This window comes from Magnolia sinica, chromosome 1, assembly GCF_029962835.1.
Source record: "Magnolia sinica isolate HGM2019 chromosome 1, MsV1, whole genome shotgun sequence".
In the NCBI taxonomy this organism is placed as follows: Eukaryota; Viridiplantae; Streptophyta; class Magnoliopsida; order Magnoliales; family Magnoliaceae; genus Magnolia; species Magnolia sinica.
The window spans coordinates 14,522,848-14,542,458 of record NC_080573.1 but is presented as its reverse complement, the minus strand read 5'-3'; the positions used below and the strand labels follow the sequence as shown (position 1 = coordinate 14,542,458).

Genomic DNA, 19,611 nt, shown 5'->3' with positions numbered 1-19,611 from the left:
TCTTGACCCTTGGAGGGGTGACTTGCAAGTAGGTGGTTGAGAGAAGAAATTCAGTAGTCCTTGTATGATCGAAAGCCAAGAATTGGATAGTTAGGATCCTGTAATCTTTGGGGCTTTATGGGTTCTTGCCCATTGCCCATCTACAGTAAGACCCATCATATCAAAAGTGCCAAATTCATTCTCTGGGCTTGATTCTTGGGTGCGAGCTTTTCCGCTTGGTGGGGCCACTTGATTGGCTGGTCAGATCTTCCACACGTGTCATGCTAGCAGATTCGTTCGGAGCCCTGCCCATTCACACCCATGCAGTCACAATTGCTGATGTGAAACGTTTGCAAGATCTGATCCTTCCATCAGGTTGGATAACTTAATCTTCTGGCCTAAAAGATCAGGACATTTACTACCTTAGGTGGGCCATGCATACAAAACAATTGGATGGATAGAAATTGTTTTAGCATCGCCTTTCCCTGTACATTGTGGCCTACTTGAGGAGTAAAATGATAGGGTGAGAGCCCAATCAAACCCACGCGGAAAGAGGGAAGGTAAATTTTATTTACATTTCATATCTCCAAAGAATTACATATAAATAGCTATGTAATCTTATGTAGATGGTGAGATAAATATAAATGCCAACAGCTAAGCAAGTTTCTTATTTTAACACAAATATTAATAACTAAGCAGGCTTTTACTTTATCATAAATACTATTCTGTTTTAGAGGAGGAAAAATAGCAACTACTAAGATAGCCTTTACCAGCCATGTGAGTAGGTTACATATATTGGTAATGTAATGTTGCCCCCCTCTAAAGCTCGCCCATTTTCTCATGACGTGAAACCCTAGCCTTTTCACTTGGCATGCTAGGAAACCTCTATTGTTAAATCAGGGTTAGATTTTACAAGCAATAAATATGGTAGTTTTGGTTCTTCACTCATGAAGATGTACATTTGTTTACAATGATGGCCGGGAGTGAAGCGTTCGTCATAGTAATAATCAAGACCTGATCATGTTTGATTGTCATGTTTTTGGTTATGATATTTTTAATAGGAATTATGACTGCTCCAGGCCAAGTTTTCATAAGAGATTGTGTGGGTGCAGCATTCAACCCTATTCTTAGGGATCCTCTTGAGTTTGTTGGTATTGGCACATGACTAGGTGTTGGTTGTAAAGACGTTCTCAAGTATATAAGCTCTTCCTCATAGTAATGAGCAACTCCAGTAGATTTGAGGGTTGAAATATCAACACAACACTTGAACCAACGTGTCCATTAGAGTCCCTAGATGTCCATCCTTAAACATGGTTGTCAAGACACTCAAATTCAGATTTGATTGCTTTGGACGTTTCCTATTATTTTGTCATAATTTCGTAAATATGCCGTTGAGTTTCTCATAATCGGTTGGCTTAAAACGGAACAGTATAGCCTTTGTCATTCTTCTTCACAAGGTGTTAAGGTTCATACAGATATACTATTGAAACCATGGCGACATTGGTCGTCCAATGTGGAACGAGGTAAAGAGAACCTTCTCATTTTCTGTTGTTCGATGGTCGATAAAAAGTTGCGCAGATTTGTAAATGAACTCCAATGGATCATACTCACCAAAGTGGGAAATTTCAACGCGAGTAAAATGCAGTTGAATCCTTCGGTTGCTTTGAATGTTTGGATCCGCAGTTGAATCCAATTTGAACTTAGTGTTCATTTGATCCAACGCTTCCTCCAAGTGTTTCGCACATCGCTCCATTAGACTTGACTCTGTCTGTTGCTTGTTTGTCTTCCTTGGCATGTCCCAGGAAGGACTGCTCTGATACAGAATGATAGTTAAGCCCTATCAAACCCAAGTAAAATAGAGGAAATGTGTCATCTTGTGTGAAAGCACAGTTGAAAGTAAAATTCATCTACCCTATATTATTTCTCTAGAGAATTATATAAAAAGAGCTACAAAATCTTACTTAGGTAATAAGGTAAACATAAATACTAACAACTAAGTCAATCTTCTATTTTAACAAAAATACTAACAATTAAATAATTTTTTTACTAAGATAAAACAAGTAGTTTTAGACGCAAAAGATCTAAGCATCATATCCAATTGTATGGAAGGCACTGATCTCAGACATACCTGTGAATGGCAGGGCCCATGGGCATGGAAGTAGCCAGTCTTTTATAATTGGATGACATCATAAAGAAATTTTTTTTTAATTGGAGACTGTTAATCGATGGCGATTGTTCTCCGTTTATAAGTGGTGGTGACTCATCCATCACACTGTTTCTGTTTATGGTATATATGCATGGCAATCTAGCACCTTCGTTGTCTGCCCATGGCTAAAATGATCATGTAGCTTGAAAAATCAAACTATTTGAATCGCCCTAAGCAATGGTTAAAAATAATATGGTTATAGGTCCAAATTCAAGGTGCTGGATCAACGATTAAGAGAGTCCATCCAAAGGTGGCCCACCTCCTATGGTTTCGATGTCTCTGATTGAGTGACAATCATTTAATGTCATGTTATGTAGGGGAAGCGGACTACATGGTGACCCAACACCACCAATATCCCTTGTGACAGGACTTTGTAAGGACCGCTCTTCTAATGTATGTCTTTTATCCACATCGTTTGTCTATTCGTTTTGCCGGCTCATTTTAGGCCCTAAGCAAGAATTGAAACATATCTAAAGCTCAGTTGCACCACACCTTAGGAAACAGTAATGATAATAATATTCACTGTTGAAATCTTCCTACGCCCATTATGATATTTATTTGCCATCCAATCTAGTCATAAGGTTTTATAGGCTGGAACGATGAGAAAACACATATACAAGCTTGATCCAAAACTTTTGTGGCCTCGTGAAGTTTTCTGTTGTAGGCATTCAATCCCCACAGTTTCCTGTGGTGTGGTTCACTTGGCTTTGGACATGCTTTAATTTGGGTTCATGCCTTAAAATGAGCTGGCAAGATGAATGGAGGGTGGGGATAAAATGTGTGCATCGTGGTGGATCCCACATAGTCCTGTCACTAGGGATATGGGTAGAGTTAGGGTTAGGGTCACCACCCATTCCATTTCTAATTTGGTGCTTGGACCATTTGATAGAGACTTATAAGCATGGTGGGCAGTAGTGTGGTCCACTTGAGCTTTGGATATACTTCAATTTTAGGTTTATACCCTAAAATAAACTGGTAAAATGGATTTATGGGTGGATAAGTCACATAACTCTTGGTGGGCCCCACATCGTTTACCCAGTAGTATACCGAGTTACCTATTACCAATACAATTTCCATGGGCAGTGATCGAACCTTACAAATGAATGGTGGAGATCGAAGTGCACGTCAAAATAGGGCGGACCCTGAAAACAGCTTTGTTATTATTATATATTTTTTATTTTTACCTTCTTTTTAGAATGGTTCCGGTGCTCTCAAAGCACCATAAGCTACAGTGCATCTAGTTGCGTTGGGTTACTTGGACAGTCCATTGCATTGATCTGGACTGTTCGTTAGGTTCAGAACAGATTTCAAATTGTACCATGTAAAATTGACATTGATCTGATAAATAAGAACCATTTGATCAATGGTATTTAATATGTACGGTTATGATCACTTACACACAAATAGGGCCAATCAACAATTTGATCCGTCTATTTGTTAGGTGCAATCATGAATTTCTTATGATTTTTCAGGAAATCATAACCATCACACCCATGTATTTGAAAATGGATGGATGAAGAAAATAAGGTCAAATAAAAGATGGATTGACCATTGGATCAATACGATTTTATATGGTGACCTATGAAATGTATTCTGGATGTAATGTACAGTTCAGATTGACCAATTGAACTGTCCAATTTAATGATTTGAGAGTTCTGGAGCATTTCTCTCCATCTCTCTCCATTAAGGGCCCGTTTGGCCGGGTGCATTGGAAGGGATTGAATGGTATTAGGGTGGATGGCATGGATTTCTAGGTAGTGATGGTGTTGTCAGTGGATTGTCTTAAGATCCATGGGATTGCTATATCTAGGGATTGCTATATCAAGCCTGTTTGGCACCCTCGGCCAATCCCGGTATTAAATCTTCCCATCTCTTTCAATCCCTCGAACCAAACAGAACCAAACACATCGTAGGCAAATTTGAACGGATTAGGGCGTGTTTGGCCGGGTGCTGGATGTGGTATTATATGGGATTAGGAGGGATGGGATTGGCAATATCCTGGATCGGCATGGCTAGCCAAACAGATCCGGTGCACTTGTCCAGGGATATGAGCAATCCCATGCATCTTAAGACAATCCACTGACATCACCATCATTACCTTAACAGTGATCCTATCCCTTGGTTGAATGGATGGGAAGGTAAAATCCCAGGATAAGCGGGCCGTGCCAAACAGACCCGGTGAACTTCCGAAGGATATAAGCAATTCCATGGATCATGAGACAATCCACTGACACCATCATCATTACCTTAAAATTGATCCCATCCCACCAAATCCCATGGGATCGGTCCGGCCAAACACGCCCTTAGGGTGGATTGGATGGGATTTATAGGTAATAATGGTGTTGTTAGTGGATTGTCTTAAGATCCATGGGATTGGGATCAGATCACGCAGTTTGTTTGGCACGCCCGGCCAATCCCGGGATTTAACTGCAAAAGCATGAGATGGGCGGTTTGAGAACAGTTGCAAATGGGAAGTTATTTGATACTTTGGCAGCATATGATGTTTGATGCGCCCGTACACAGAAATTAGAGTATATACGTTGCATATAAACCGTCTATTCTGTGGAGCCCACCTTCGCTAATTCATATTCTGAAAATAATAGTGATTGAGCATTCCTAATCGCCGATTCCTGGACACGTGCCTGTTGAAACAGGACCATGGTATGTTTTGCATTTTAACCGTCCAATAAATGTACAGCAATCCAACGGTCAGATAATAAAAAAAAGGTGCAATTTTTTGGTTCATGATCTAACATGGGTCCCAAGATTCGCACAGTTTAAATTGAAGTACTTGTATGACACCTGTGCAATTTCTAAGTAATATGTAAGTGCCCGCGTATCATCCATCACACCGTGCCGGAGCATCGAGGTTTTCTCTTTCGGTGTTTCTTTCACGAGAAAGGCTGCACCGCCCTCAGAGCATTCAGTGTAAGTTACAGTGCAAGTACTTGTATTGGATACAGTCCATTGATCTAGACCAATATAACACTGAGGTGTCAGATATTAAACATTTGATCAATGGCCTCAAAAATGGACGGAGGGGATCACTTTTACGAAATGGGTTCAATGGACATGTGATCTATCTATTATTTTGGATGGTGAAGCTGTACACGAACTGAGTTAGCTCGGTGAACTTGGCTCAAACTCAGCTCGTTTCGAATCGATTGACACAGCTTGAACTCAGCATATTTATATTTAAATAAATTATATATTATATATTATATACATTAAAAATCTTAAAATTTAGCCTTTAAACTTAGCTTTAACTCACCGAACTAATTTAGTACACCCTCATCCATGGCTCAAGTGGTAGATTGAGTGAAAGATATCTCCTTTAAACACTGAGGTCTTGTACCAATTACCAATGGAGGTGGCTAATAGTGAAGTGTCAACTGGCAGTGGAGTGTACTAACTAGCTAACAAAAAAAAAAAAAAAAAACTCAAATTTAGTTTGAAAAATTGACCTCAAGTTCAGCTTAAACTTGGCTAGGTCACCTTGAAAGTACTGACCAATCTGAGCTGGGCTGGCCAATCAACTTGAGGATCGTGACACCCAAATCCATAGCTCAATTGGTAGACTGAGTGGCGATACCTCATTTCAACACTTGAGGTCTTCTTATCGATCCCTATCGATCCCTAGTGGGGGTGGCTAACATGGAGTGTGTATTGACAAGCTAATTCTTAAATAAATTTAAAAAAAAAAAACTTGGGGATTGTGCCAAGCCGATTCAAGTTTGAGCTGACATAGCCTACTGGCCAAGTCAAGCCGTGCTGGGCTAAACTCAACTTCGTTCGGCTCGTGTTCAGACCATATGATCCATCTGTTAGTATGTCGGTAGCCTATTGCGTACGTGGTAAGCTCTGTGGGGCCCACTATGGATTTATGCATCATTTCAAGGTTGTCCATCTCTTTTGTTTTTTGGCTCATTTTAAGATATGAACCTTAAATTGAAGGATATCTAAAACTTAAGTAGACCACACGGCAGGAAACAACAAGGATAATAGCATCAAATCTGAATAGGTTAAACTTTCTTAGGGCGCACAAATATGGATGAAGAAAAAACACAAACATCATCTTGATCCAAAACTTTCGTGGCCTAAGAAGTTTTCAATACTAGTCGTTCAATTCACATTATTTCCCGTGACGTGGTCCATTTGATCTTTAGATATGCTTCAATTTTTGGGCTCATCTCCTAACTTTATCTATTAAAATAGGCCGACAATGTGGATAAGACACGTACATCATGGTGGGCCCCATGGGCTTTATTATTCAGTATGCAATCCACTTCCTTGTCAGGCAATGGCAACCATCCCATCCATGGCTTAGAAAGAGGATGCTGTAGAAAATAAGTCCAAATTAATGATGGATGAGATCATCCGATCAGGGTGATGTGTGCATGCTAGCCCATGAAACACTTTCCAAACTTAATGGACGGTTCAGATCAATCAATTGGATTGTCCAAGTGAACCAATGCAACCAGAAGACTATAACTTATACTGCTTTTGAGAGCACTGGACCCCTTCTAACTTTTATCATTTTTAAACTAAAACGGGAGATAGACAGCCTAAGAAGAGGTATAAAAACGAAATAGGAGTCAGCTTCTCAGCGTGGACGGTGGCTTTTCTCAAATAAAAAGAGCCGTGGGAATCATGTGATGTTTTTCTTTTGAGTGCGATGTGGTGGGGCCCAGAAAAAGAAATTCCTTTCTCATTATCGCTGATCAACGGCTTGGATTCTCTGACCAAGGCTGGCAATAAAATGTTGAATTTTGGTCGCCGGAGCTGAAACTTCTACTCGGCAAAATAATGTCAAAAGCTGTCACATCCCAGCGGTTTGTGTTTCCATTGGAATCCACCCACAGATATTGAGCGGGAAATACGTTGCTACTCTGGTCGAATGTGATGGATGTTACGCAGGCAGCTAAAAATTATTGATAAAGTGCATGTGCAGCAAGCAAGTATTTTAAACTAAACCATCCAACTTATGGGTACGGATTTAGATGCATCATGTACCAAAAATCACTTTTAGTTAATTATCTAATTATTAGATTGTTGGACGTTTAATAGATGGTTAGAAATGAAAAACATAAATTACTTCCGTTTTTTTTTTTTTACACACGCACACGCACCCCCCACTCAAGTAGCGGATTTTCACCACGTACGGATACTCGAACCTTGAACTGGTGTTGAAACTCCTGAGAGAAAAAAACATAAAAGGTTTTATTTGATTGTCTTTCAGTTAATATTTAACAGGTGCATGAATTTTAAGTGGCTGCATATCAAGTGTCATCCCCTATCGGGTATTTAGTAACCCTTGCATAAAATTGGACCCATATGATTGAATGTGTGGCTGATATTTCTAGCCGCCTGCTGTTTAATCAAATGACACCACATCCTGCCTTATACCGACTTAGTAAGGCGACAATCATCTGTGGGGGCCACCTTATCTATGTTCCTTGCATCCACACCTTAGACCGACTTGGTAAGGGAATCGTCTGTGGGGCATACCTTGATCTATATTACTTGCATCCACAACCTCCAACCGACGTGAAAGCTGATTTTAGGGCATGATCGTAAAACTGAAGCAGATATAAATTTTAGTTGGACCTTATTATAAGAAATAGTGGTGATTGACCATTAAAAACTTCTTGTGGGCCACGAGAGTTTTTTTAATCAAGTTGATATATGTGTTGGCCCTTTATACAGGTCTTTGCGACCTTATTATAAGATTGGATGGAAAATAAATATTTTGGTAGCCCCAAGAAGCTTTTAATGGTGGAGATACAATCAACACTGTTTTTTATGATGTGGTCCAAATGAGATTTGGATTTACTTCAGTTTTGTGATCATGCCCTGAAATGAGCTGTCAAGACGGTTAGACAGCGTGGATGTAAGGAACGTAGATCACGGTGAGCCCCAAAGTCAAGGATGCGACCCACATGGGATTCACGTAGGCCGCTGCCGTACCATACAGACTAGCTCTGATAGCAGAGGCGGATTGCTGTTACACCTTAGTGGGTGTTACCCTAACCGTGCTGGACCACCCTGATGTATTTTTTATTTTTTTTATTTTTTATTTTTATCCACGCCGTCCATCCATTTTTTTCATCTTATTTTAGGACTTGATTCAAAACCTTAAGAAGATCGAAATCTCAGGTGAGCCATATCACTAGAAACAGTGATGAATGACCATTAATTTTTTTTGTGATATTTATATTTTTTATTCATCCGGGTCTTCTTGACATTATCGACAGGTTATATGGAAATTAAAACATTATGAAAACCTTAAAATGTGCCCTTTGAAATTTTTAATGGTATGGCACTCAATCACAACTCTTTCCTGTGGTGTGGTCCACTTGAGATTTGAATCTATTTAAATTTGGAGACCATTCTTTAAAATGGGTTGTAGTAACGGATGGATGGCGTGGATATAAAAAATTTTATCAACGTGGGCCCCACAGGTGTTACCATGATGGTTTTTTGAAATCCAACCCGTTCAAAAGTTAGCAAAGACATTAGGGCCTGTTTGGCCAGGCGGATTAAGAGGGATGGGATGGTAATATCCGAGGATATGCCAAATGAGCCAAACAGAACTGATAAACTTGCCCAGGAATATAGCAAACCCATAGATCTTAAACCAATCCACTGACATCACCATCATTACCTTAAAATTGATCTCATCCCTCCTAGGCGTGTTTGGTTGGACGGATTGAAAGCTAAAATCTTGAGATATTTCAGGCTTACCAAACAAACTCGTTGAACTTGTCCCAGATATAGCAATCCTATGGATCTTAAAACAATCAACTAGCACCACCATCACTACCTTAAAATCCATCTCATCCCTCCTAATCCCAGGGATCCGTCTGGCCAAACAGGCCCTTAAGCGCTTTGGCCTGGTGAATTAAGAGGGATGGGATGGTAAAATCCCGGAATATGCTAAACGTGCCAAACAGACCCATTGAACTTGTCCCGGGATATAGCAAATCGGTGAATCTTAAACCAATCCACTGACATCCTCATCATTACCTTAAAATTGATCACATCCCTCCTAATCCTAACACACCTAGGGCATGTTTGGTTGGACGGATTGGGAGGGATTGGAAGGTAAAATCCCTGATATGTTGGGGCATGCCAAACAGGTTGGGTGAACTGGTACCGGTATATAGCAATCCCATGGATCTTAAACCAATATACTGACACCACCACCATTGCCTTAAAATCCATCCCATCCCTCCTAATCCCATGGGATCCGTCCTGCCAAGCAGGCCCTAAAGAAGGAAAAACACAAACATCAGCTTGATCAAAAACTTTTGTGGCTTTTAGATGTTTTTAACGGGGTGTCACTCTCCTCACTGTTTTCTGTGATGGGTCTACCGAAGCTTTGAATGTGACTCATTCATTGGATCTTACCCTAAAATGATTTCTTCGGATGGATGGATGGCATTGATACAAAACATAAATCATGGTAGGACCCACGTAACTCGGTGACGTCACTTCAGTAGCAGTCTCGCTACTCAACCTGTCAGTAGCCAATCGGCGCCCATGAGGGTGGTTTTCAATCCCAGTCACAATAACGCCAGCTGTGCCCACCTGAATTAGGCACCATAGCTGCCTACGCTGATATTGGTATCGACACGACACTTTGAGATTTTATTAAATGGTAGACTATTTTAAAAAATAAGCCACACAAATTATATTTAAAAGTTATGATTATCCCGGAGATATCATATCGTACAATAAATCCGGCCAAGCTAAGGCAAGCTAGAGCAATACCTGACAAAGAATTACTCGGAGAAGGATTGGCTACTCCCCTGCCACCAGCCAATGTCCCGTGGTCGGTGTGATGTGGACCCCTCCATAATGTATGTGTTTCATCCATGCCATCCATCTATTTTTTTTAGATCATTTTATGGTATGAAACCAAAAACGAGGTGTATCCAAGTCTCAAGTGGACCACATTACAGGAAACAGTGTTGAATGAACGTCAACCATTAAAAACTTTTCGGGGCATAAAAGTTTTTGGATAAAGCTGATCTTTGTTTTTTCCCTTCATCTGGGTCTGTCTGACCTACTCAGTAGATTGGATGTCAAATAAACAGTAGAGTGGGCGAGGAGGAATTTAACGGTGGATATCCAATCACTTTTGTTTTCTTGTGGTGTGGTCCACCTGAGATTTATATCCCTCTCATTTTTGGGATCAAGCCCTAAAATTACCTGGCTGGTGGCAGGGGGAGTAGCCAATCCGTTTCCTAATGAAAAGTGGTGGAGAAAGGGAGGGATTTGCAGCACACGTGCCAATGTGGAATTCGTGTGCATGATCCATGCAGCCTATCACATGGGTCATTGATGCCTAAATTCTGGAAGGTCCACTCATCAGGTGAAACCAATGAATGAGAAATAAATGGATATATGGTCAGTGAAACAAGCAATTTTGCCTATAATCAATATACAAGTGTGGTTTAATCAGTCAGTGGACCTTTATGATTTTTGGGCCACGGAACGTTCATGGTAGTCCCCATCTTATGAGTGGCCCAGATCATAAACACGTGCCATGAATAGCTTCCGTCAGCAGTTGAAAGACTCAAGTGGGAATACCGTTTTCTGGTCTTTTAAACGAAGACCCATCCCGGTCTCTGGGGCATGAAGAACACTTCTCTATGTTAGTTTTTGCACTATTTTGAAAATTGGTGGTGATGCTTCAAATTTACACATGGACAAGACGTAAGCCAATCCAGACTGTTCAAATCTCTGACAAAATAGTATGGACCACTGATAAAACTAGTTAATTGATTTTATCCTTCTAATTTGGACCATCCATCAGATAGTCATTAATTGGATGGTTAGGATATCTTAATCAACGTAATTTTAAGATACTCTCTCCCACGACAGTATACAGATGGGGTGGATAGCTTTTAATCAGTGACACCGACACATCAGCGCAGGATAAGTCACCACCAGTTTCTAAATGATCAAAACTAACATTGGAGTCAACAGTCAGAGATCTCGTTCCCACCCAAGGACGCGGATTTCCTGCGCAAGGATGCCGGGTGGGGCCCATCTCGATGTTTTTGAGAAATCCACCCCGTCCATCCTAATTTAGAGCTCAATTTAGGATTTAAGACCAAAAATTAAGTGTATCCAACACTCAGATTGGCCACACGAGAGGAAACAGTGGAAACTCAATAAGAACCGTTGAAGCATTCTCATGGCCATAAAACTTTCGTATCAGGCTATATTTTTTGTGTTTTCACTTCATCCCATTAGGAATGACTTTATAAACGGTTTGGATAGCATATAAAAATTAAGGTGGAGCCTAGGAAGGTATCAACGGTAGGAATTTCTTTCCCCAATTTTCCTTCTCGTGTGACCCACTTGAGTATTATATCTACCTAATTTTCGATTGTACGTTCTAAATTGAGCTCTCAAAACGGATGGACGGAATGGATTTCTAACATACGTTGCAGTAGGCCCCACCCACCATCCTTGCGCAGAAAATCCGCATCCCCCACCCATGTGTGTGAAGGGTCCGAATTCGTCATTCTTCCACCCGACCCCACACGTTTCCTCATGCAATCTCCACCCTCCATCATACCCTCTTTCAACATCACTTTTCCCTCCTTAAAACCCCATCTCGCATGAGAGGGAGAGAGACCATCTTCATCTATTCTCTTCTTCTCATCGAAATGGCTTCCAAATCCCATATTTCTCTCTTCATCTTCCTCTTCCTCTTCAACATCTGCTCCTTATCTCCTTCAACGGCTCAGACGGTTCCTGCGTTCTACGTCTTCGGAGACTCGCTAGCCGACGTCGGAAACAACAACCATCTGAAACTCTCACTCGCAAAAGCCGATTTCCCACACAACGGCATCGATTTCCCTGGAAGCAAGGCTACTGGAAGATTCAGCAATGGCAAAAACGCTGCTGATTTTCTTGGTACGTACTTCCATTTCATTCCTCTTTTTACTCTTTCCTCCTGCAATTTCCTCTCTGTGGCCCACTTACCATCCTCAACAGCCAACAGCCGTTGGATTGATGGGTGGGCCCCACTGAAGAAGTTACACCACGAAAGTTAAAACTACAGTAGAATATGGATTTTACTACTGCATTCGTCTTGGGATGAACTAATCAGTAATTCTCAGTTGCCACTCTACGGTACATCTGGTTGTACGGTTAGACATTTTGCATGGTCTGACTGGTGGGTCCTACTGCTAGATGTCGAATCCTAGCTGTCAAATTTTTTGTATTTAAATGGACGGTGAGGATTTGAAAAAAAGAGAAGTTCTGAGATGCACAGAAGATTTTCTTTTCTTTTAATCTCTTGGACGGTCCAAATTCACTGACAGTAAAACCATCTTTACGGAGTGGCAAAGAAAAGAAAACGCGTTATCTGGCGTACGTACCTACAAGGTTTAATTTCTCTAATGTAAGGAAATTGCTTAGAATGCATGAAATCCACACCGTTGATCAGTTAGACAACCTCTTCTTTTACCATTATGCGAAAAATAAGGATGATTCAATACTCAAGTGGGGCCCTATGCAAAACTAATTGGTTGGTTTTCCCTTAAAAAATCTTTCCTTTGGTGTGGCCCACCTAACTGTCAGATCATTATGATTTATGGATTTAATAAAGGAACTGAGGCGGCCTAACTGATGGACGGGTTGGATCGCATGGATCGTATGAAAATTCCAGCCAAGTGGCTCTTGGTTATTGTAACTAACCTAAGGAGTGACCTAGTACGTGGTACCTGTCTAAGATGAACTATAAAGAATGGAGGGATGAGATTGTTTGGTATGTGAAAAGAATCATGAAAAAGCTATCTCTATGAAACTTTATAAAAAAGTGACATGATCCGACGCGTCTGTTGAAAAAGATAAAATTTCTGCATGTGATTGATCCTCCCCACTCAAATGCAAGTGGGCCACCATCACAGCATATGACTGCCACGTGGCCAGATTTTATTAATTACAAGATTGCCCATATGCTCCCCAATTACAGGAAAAGAAAACTTTCCGTACCTATTATTATGCCATTAAAATTTTTGACAAGGACATTCGGTCCAGCAGGGACTGTGGGGCCCACCGTGATGTATGGGTTATATCCAAGCCGTCCATCCATTTTTCCACAACATTGAGCCATATCGAAGACCCTTAGGAGCCGCAGATGTTTGGGATCAAGCTGATTTTTGGGCTTTCTCTACATCGAGGTGGGCCCTATGATAGTTTCAACGGTGGGCGTCATTATCACCGTGGCTTTCTATGGTGTGGTCCACTTTAACTTTAGATCTGCCCAAAAATGATCTTGAAAAATGGATGGACGGTGTGGGTGAGACCCATACATCAAAGTGGGCCCACATAGTCCGTGACCGGACCCAGTCGGTCAGAGCTGGGAAGGACCCAACCTGCTTTCCTAATTTGACGGCCAAGATGTGCATGAATGTATCATTTCCGGGGACAAAATTGTAGTCATGTGATTGGGCAGTGGGGCCCATCCATATGACCTCAGACATTTGTGGAAAACTTTGATACTCTGGCAGAGTGTGATGGATGATGCGCAGACACATAAATTACTAGGAAATTGCATACGCTGCATACAATTAATTTAGATCAAAGAGTTTAAATTTTCGTTAACGGTTTAGGTTAGAACTGGTTCCGCAGTTTAGACGGCTCGATTGGGATTAATATGTGTCACGTGTAACATTTTAAGTGCCTGCGTATCAAGCCGCGTATGCGGCCAGAGTATCAAATAACTTACCCCGGTCTAAAATATCCAAATTGACTGCTACGTACAGCAGTCTGCAGCCGACATCTGGTCGGCTCCGTACCGCAGGAGCAGGTATTTAAATATTGGAAGAATACATCAACACGTCTTCCATGGAATACGTCGAAACAATAGCCGTTGAATATGTATCATTCCAAACGGTTGATCTGATGAGATATACAGAAGAACGTGGCTGTCTCAAAAATCCTCAACAATGGAAAATCATAAAACTTTTCCATGACCCACAAAGCAACGGTTTGGTTCACCGATCGTGACCCTGATCCATGGGGAGCCACTCGTCCGGTGGTAGATGCCATATATTAAAAATGCAGTTGATATATGGTCCTTAGGTGGGCCACACATGTAGAAACTGATGAACTGTTAGCAGAAGTTAACCAACGGTCCAAATTTTATGTACAATTGTGGCCCACCTGATGAGAAGATAGGGCTGTATTTTTCCATGTGGTATCAGCACAGAGGGGATCATCTGATGAACGGTTCTGATTCCACATGATACGTATCGCATGGTGACTTATCATGGGTACATCCATCTTGTGGACGCCCATGTGTGAAAAACCACGACAATGAGACGGTCTTAGCTATCTTGTTGTTTCACTCTCCCTGCATGCATGCCTATCATTTACCATCTTTGTTTTCCAATATGGGTTGGAAGGCTACTTTATTGGATGGCTAGGATCGTCCGTTTCTTGTGTATTTTATAATCTTTCAGCCATCTAGGGGGTAATAGGTGGACGGTCGTTAATGATAAGTCACCTTGATTGTGGAGAGATGGCCCCAAATGCGTCACTGTCTCGTATCGGAAGGGGATTGCGTAGTGATCCTGCCACCACCGACCTCCATGGTGGCAGGACTATGTGAGCCCTACTGTGATCTTTGTGTTTTATATCCACACCGTCCATTCGTTTTTCCAGCTCATTTTAGGCTGGGAGCCTAAAATTGAAGCATATCCAAAGCTAAAATGGACCAAACAACATGTAACAGTGGGGATGAACGCCTACCGTTGAAAACATACTGTGGGCCACAGAAGTATTGGATCAAGCTGATATTTTTGTTTTCCCTTTGTCCACGTCTTTGTGACCTTACGAACAGGTTGCATGACAAATAAAATCACTGTGGGCCCTTGGAAGGTTTCGACGGTGGAGGTCATTATCCCCATTTTTTTCTTGTGGTGTGGTCCACTTGAGCTTTTTGATATTCTTAAATTGTGGGTTCAGCCTAAAATTACCTTGAAAAAGGGATGGACGGCGTGGATTAAACACATACATGAAGGTGGGTCCCACAGAGTCGTCCCGCCACCACTGAGGTAGTTGGGGGCAGGGTCTCTAGGCAATCCGCGTCATTTGGACGTTCTGGATTGTTTTATACAAAGTTCACATGTACAGTGGATGAGTCAATGCTATTTTAAAATGATGGTGATTGGTGAAGGTGGACCACATCTTGCCCCCTGTGTTTTCAACGGCAGAATTTATCATTCGCTTCTCTTTTGAAAATGACTGATTTGTGAGCAATAAGCATTCAACGTAGGTGGGCCCATCTGGTGATCTGCATTATACATGTGCCGTATTAAAAACCAGTCCTATGATCATCAGGTGGACCACACCTGTACAAAGCAGACGAACAGATAAGAGAAATGGAATGGTGGTAAAAAATTCCATACACACGTGTGGCCCACACGATGATCTTACTTGCCTGATTTAAGCTGCATGGAATCTGTACGGCCAGGGCATGCTGTGGGCCCGCGTAATGAGTGGACCAATCTGATGTTTGCACCCAACCAGATGAACGCCCGCGATGTCTCACACGTGGGATTTTCTGATATGCTGAGGACCTCTAATTATGTTAATTTTGAATGAGAAAAACTAAGGAAAATGCTGGGATTACTGATGCAGCCGAGAAGCTGGGCCTCACCACTCCCCCACCGTATCTTTCAATCTCAACCGTCAACAACCGCAGTAATGCATTCCTGGGTGGTGTCAACTTCGCTTCAGGAGGAGCTGGAATCCTAGATGGCTCTGCTGTAAGCAAAATTTCATCTGAAGTAGGATGATTTGGTGCACCTCATTTCTACAATAAGTTCTTCATCGGACGGCTGTCGAGGTGGGACCACCACCCAGATACTTACGGTGGTCCCCATGGCCCACACATGACAGCCCTTAATTCAACAGCTAAGTTTTGGACCATCCAACCCGTTCAGAAAGATCATCAGGCTGATATATTTATCAGGTGGGCCGCATGTGTACTTCGGATCTGATCGACGGCCATCAACCATGTGGCTAGTAGTATGACCCGGTGATCTTGATGGACGGTTTGGATTTTACATGAACATAAAACATCAACGATTTAGCGGTGGTGGGACCATAAATTAGCGGTCCAACTTAGTTGTGTCTGAGCATTGCTCATATCCATAGTGATCAAAGCTCCATATGGGAAGTGGACCCCACATGATATGATCTTCCAATCTGGGTGGTTTTTAGGCATTGTATATCCATAGTGAGTGGCATCAGATCAACAATCAGTACCACAAAGTAGTGGGCCCCACAGGATGATATTCAACGTCCATGATCGTATGATTTCTCAGTGACAGTGTTGCTCTTATTTCAGTTTTCTGTTATGCTCAAGACTGAATTTTACAGGTCCAGTCTCTTTCACTCAACAAACAAATAGAGTACTACTCAGTAGTATATGGAGATCTCGTGCAGATGATCGGAACCGTTGAATCTCAAAAACACCTATCCAGATCGATTTTCGGGATCGTGATAGGAAGCAACGACATACTGGGGTACTTCAAAGCGGGGTCCAGCAAGCGATCCAATTACACTCCTCAGCAGTTCGTAGATCTTCTAATTCTCACATTAAGAGGCCAAGTAAAGGTACCCACATGAGATTAATTAGGCAATCCTAACTTATGTTTAACAGGCATTCCTTATTGAAATTGGACCACTAATAAAATCTCATTTTACTATTCCACTTTGTGGGGCTATTAGTGTAAGATTTGTATCATGGCCCATTACGTGGGACCCACAAATTGGTTGTTCGATTATGGTCTTCTACCATTTAAAATACCACCTCTAAGTTATAATACTAATTGTTGATGCCGAGATCTGATTAACCCTACTTAGCCTGTTGCGTACATGCAATACCAAGTGAAACTAGAGGCTCTGGTCGTAGATGGGGACCCTCCGATGCTTAAGTTAAAAAATAAACACAATTTATATCTAGTTGAATTCGGGTAATAGTGCATACATCTTCACATAGGTTGATCCCTTATTTATAATCTTTTGGTACCCTTACATATATGGCAATGACTCCACTAGGTATATGTGTATCATAGAAGGGATTTTCTTCCGAATAAGTCGTGCTTATTGTGGCGGGATCCTTCGCGAAGATTTCGAGGAGATAACCCTTTCTATATCAGAGGAGGTCAAGGTTGATAGCCGAGGTCTTTTTGACTAAGGTTGATAATCGAAGTCAATGACCGAGGTCCGAATCCTGAGGTCCTGACCCTTGGTGGTCGTCTCTCGAGGTTGGCTTTTATAGTTGCTCTTTGGTTGAAATAGTAGGATGTCAACCAGGCAGCCAAGGTCATCACTTGTGCTTGGTGCTCAAATTGGTTGCGGGGGTCATGCTCGGCATCTATGGCCGAGCCCGTTTATGATCTCTCATCCGAATTATTAGCCTTGTGTCGCTTCCTTCTAATTGTTTGGTCAGTCCAGTTTTACCCATAGCACTAATCAATTTATGTTGTTTGCTGATCATGGTTAGTTTTTTAATGGCAGAGGATTTATAATTTGGGTGCACGAAAGGTCGTCTTCGTCGGCGCCGGCGCGATCGGATGCTGCCCATCACAGAGGAAACAGAACAAAACTGAGAGCTGCAATGAAGAGACGAATTACTGGTCAGATAAATACAATGAAGGGGTTAAAACAGTATTAGAGGGAATAAAATCAGAGCTTAAGGACATGTCTTATTCTTTCTTCAACACTTATGCTGTTCTTCTTGATTTCATTCAAAAGCCAGCTGCTTATGGTATGGTGTACTCATTCCTTATCTTGTTTTTTTCATGTGTACAATATCTGAGCCGTTCATCTGGTAGGCCCCACCTTGGATGGATCATTCTGACTGACAAAAGTCAATGGATGATTTTAAAATAGTGGACCAAAGTTCTATTTAGAGAAATGATCAGGACTACATGAAGAGTGTAGTTTGTGGGCTATGGGCCATCTGTGGGGGCCGCCGGATCGACAGGTTGAGATCTCACACACGTGTACATGCCTAGTTTCCACATGAATTGAAAATCCTAACTGTTCATTCGCTGGGCCACTTGATAGGAAGTCCATAGCACACAAAACCAATGGACAGAAATTCTTCTTGGAGTTTTCTTTAGCCGTCCATTCATTTCTATGATCATGAATCGCTGATGAACAGACCATCCCCTTTCAGGCCAGAGCATCTAAATCATAGGACCTACCGAGTAGGCGGCTGGGGTTTTCACACGTATCCACATTGGCACAAGGCAGCAGTGGACTCGGCTTCGCTAGCGTACCAAGCTCGGTATTGCTCGGTGCCGGAAAAGCTCTGTGGGCCCCACCATGATGTTTGTATCTTATCCATGCCGTCCATTCATTTTTTCAGATCATTTTACAGTTCGAGCCCAAAAATGAGGCAGATCCAAATCTCATGTGGATCACACCATATCATACAGTGATGATTGAACGCCGACATTAAAACTTCATAGGGCCCACTGTAATGTTTATTTGCTATCCAAACTGTTGAAAACTTCATACATACCTGGATGAAGGGAAAACACAAATATCATCTTGATTGAAAACTTTTGCTGCTCCCAAGAAGTTTTTAATGGTTGGTGTTCAATCCCACCGTATGATATGGCGTGGTCCACCTGAGATTTGGATCTGGTTCATTTTTGGACTCATGCTCTAAAATGATCTGAAAAAAAATGAATGGACGGAATGGATCAGACAAATACTACACTGACTAGTACTACCTTAACAAATCAGGAAATCATACTTCTCAAGTGGGCCACAATGTCCAATAAGAACAGCCATCTAAAACAATTCTTTTCTACCCATCCGTTCATTTCGCACACCTGGGCCCACATGGCTGAAACAATCTAATTTTTTTAGGCCACAGGATCTAAACAGTGTGGCCCACCTGATGAGACACCCAGATCTTGCACCAGTGTACCACATTGGCACGTGTGATTGAACTAGATGGTTTGATTTTTTTATTCAATTTCATATTTTTTTAACAGGATTTACTGAAGTGAAAGCTGCATGTTGTGGGCTAGGCAATCTCAATGCCAAGGTTGCTTGCCTCCCTATCGCTACCTATTGTCCCAACAGGAGAAACCATGTCTTTTGGGATTTCTACCATCCAACGGAGGCGGCTGCTCGGAAATTTGTGGACACTGCTTTCAGTGGCTCAAAACCTTATGTGTACCCCATCAACGTACAGCAGTTAGTTGCAATATGAGCTGTTTGGAGAGGATAGCATGTCTTTGTATTCTAATAGGAGGAGAAGCACACGTAATAGAAATGGTGTTTGTTTGGGAAAGGGAAATTCCAATTCTGTCAAATCTATTTTGAGTGTGCCAAACAACCTCCAAATGCAAATAAATGAAATTAAGAAA

The 19,611-nt window shown here is 41.7% G+C and overlaps 1 protein-coding gene across 1 annotated transcript; it reads left to right on the top strand.

The window, feature by feature from the left end:
- Nucleotides 1–11,817: 11,817 nt before the first annotated feature.
- LOC131240675 (GDSL esterase/lipase At5g55050) lies at nt 11,818–19,611 on the top strand. Its single transcript, XM_058239066.1, has 5 exons — nt 11,818–12,118; nt 15,854–15,981; nt 16,598–16,834; nt 17,741–17,990; nt 19,234–19,611. Exons 1-5 carry the CDS (start codon nt 11,821–11,823, stop codon nt 19,452–19,454), a joined length of 1,134 nt encoding a protein of 377 aa, XP_058095049.1. The 5' UTR covers nt 11,818–11,820; the 3' UTR covers nt 19,455–19,611.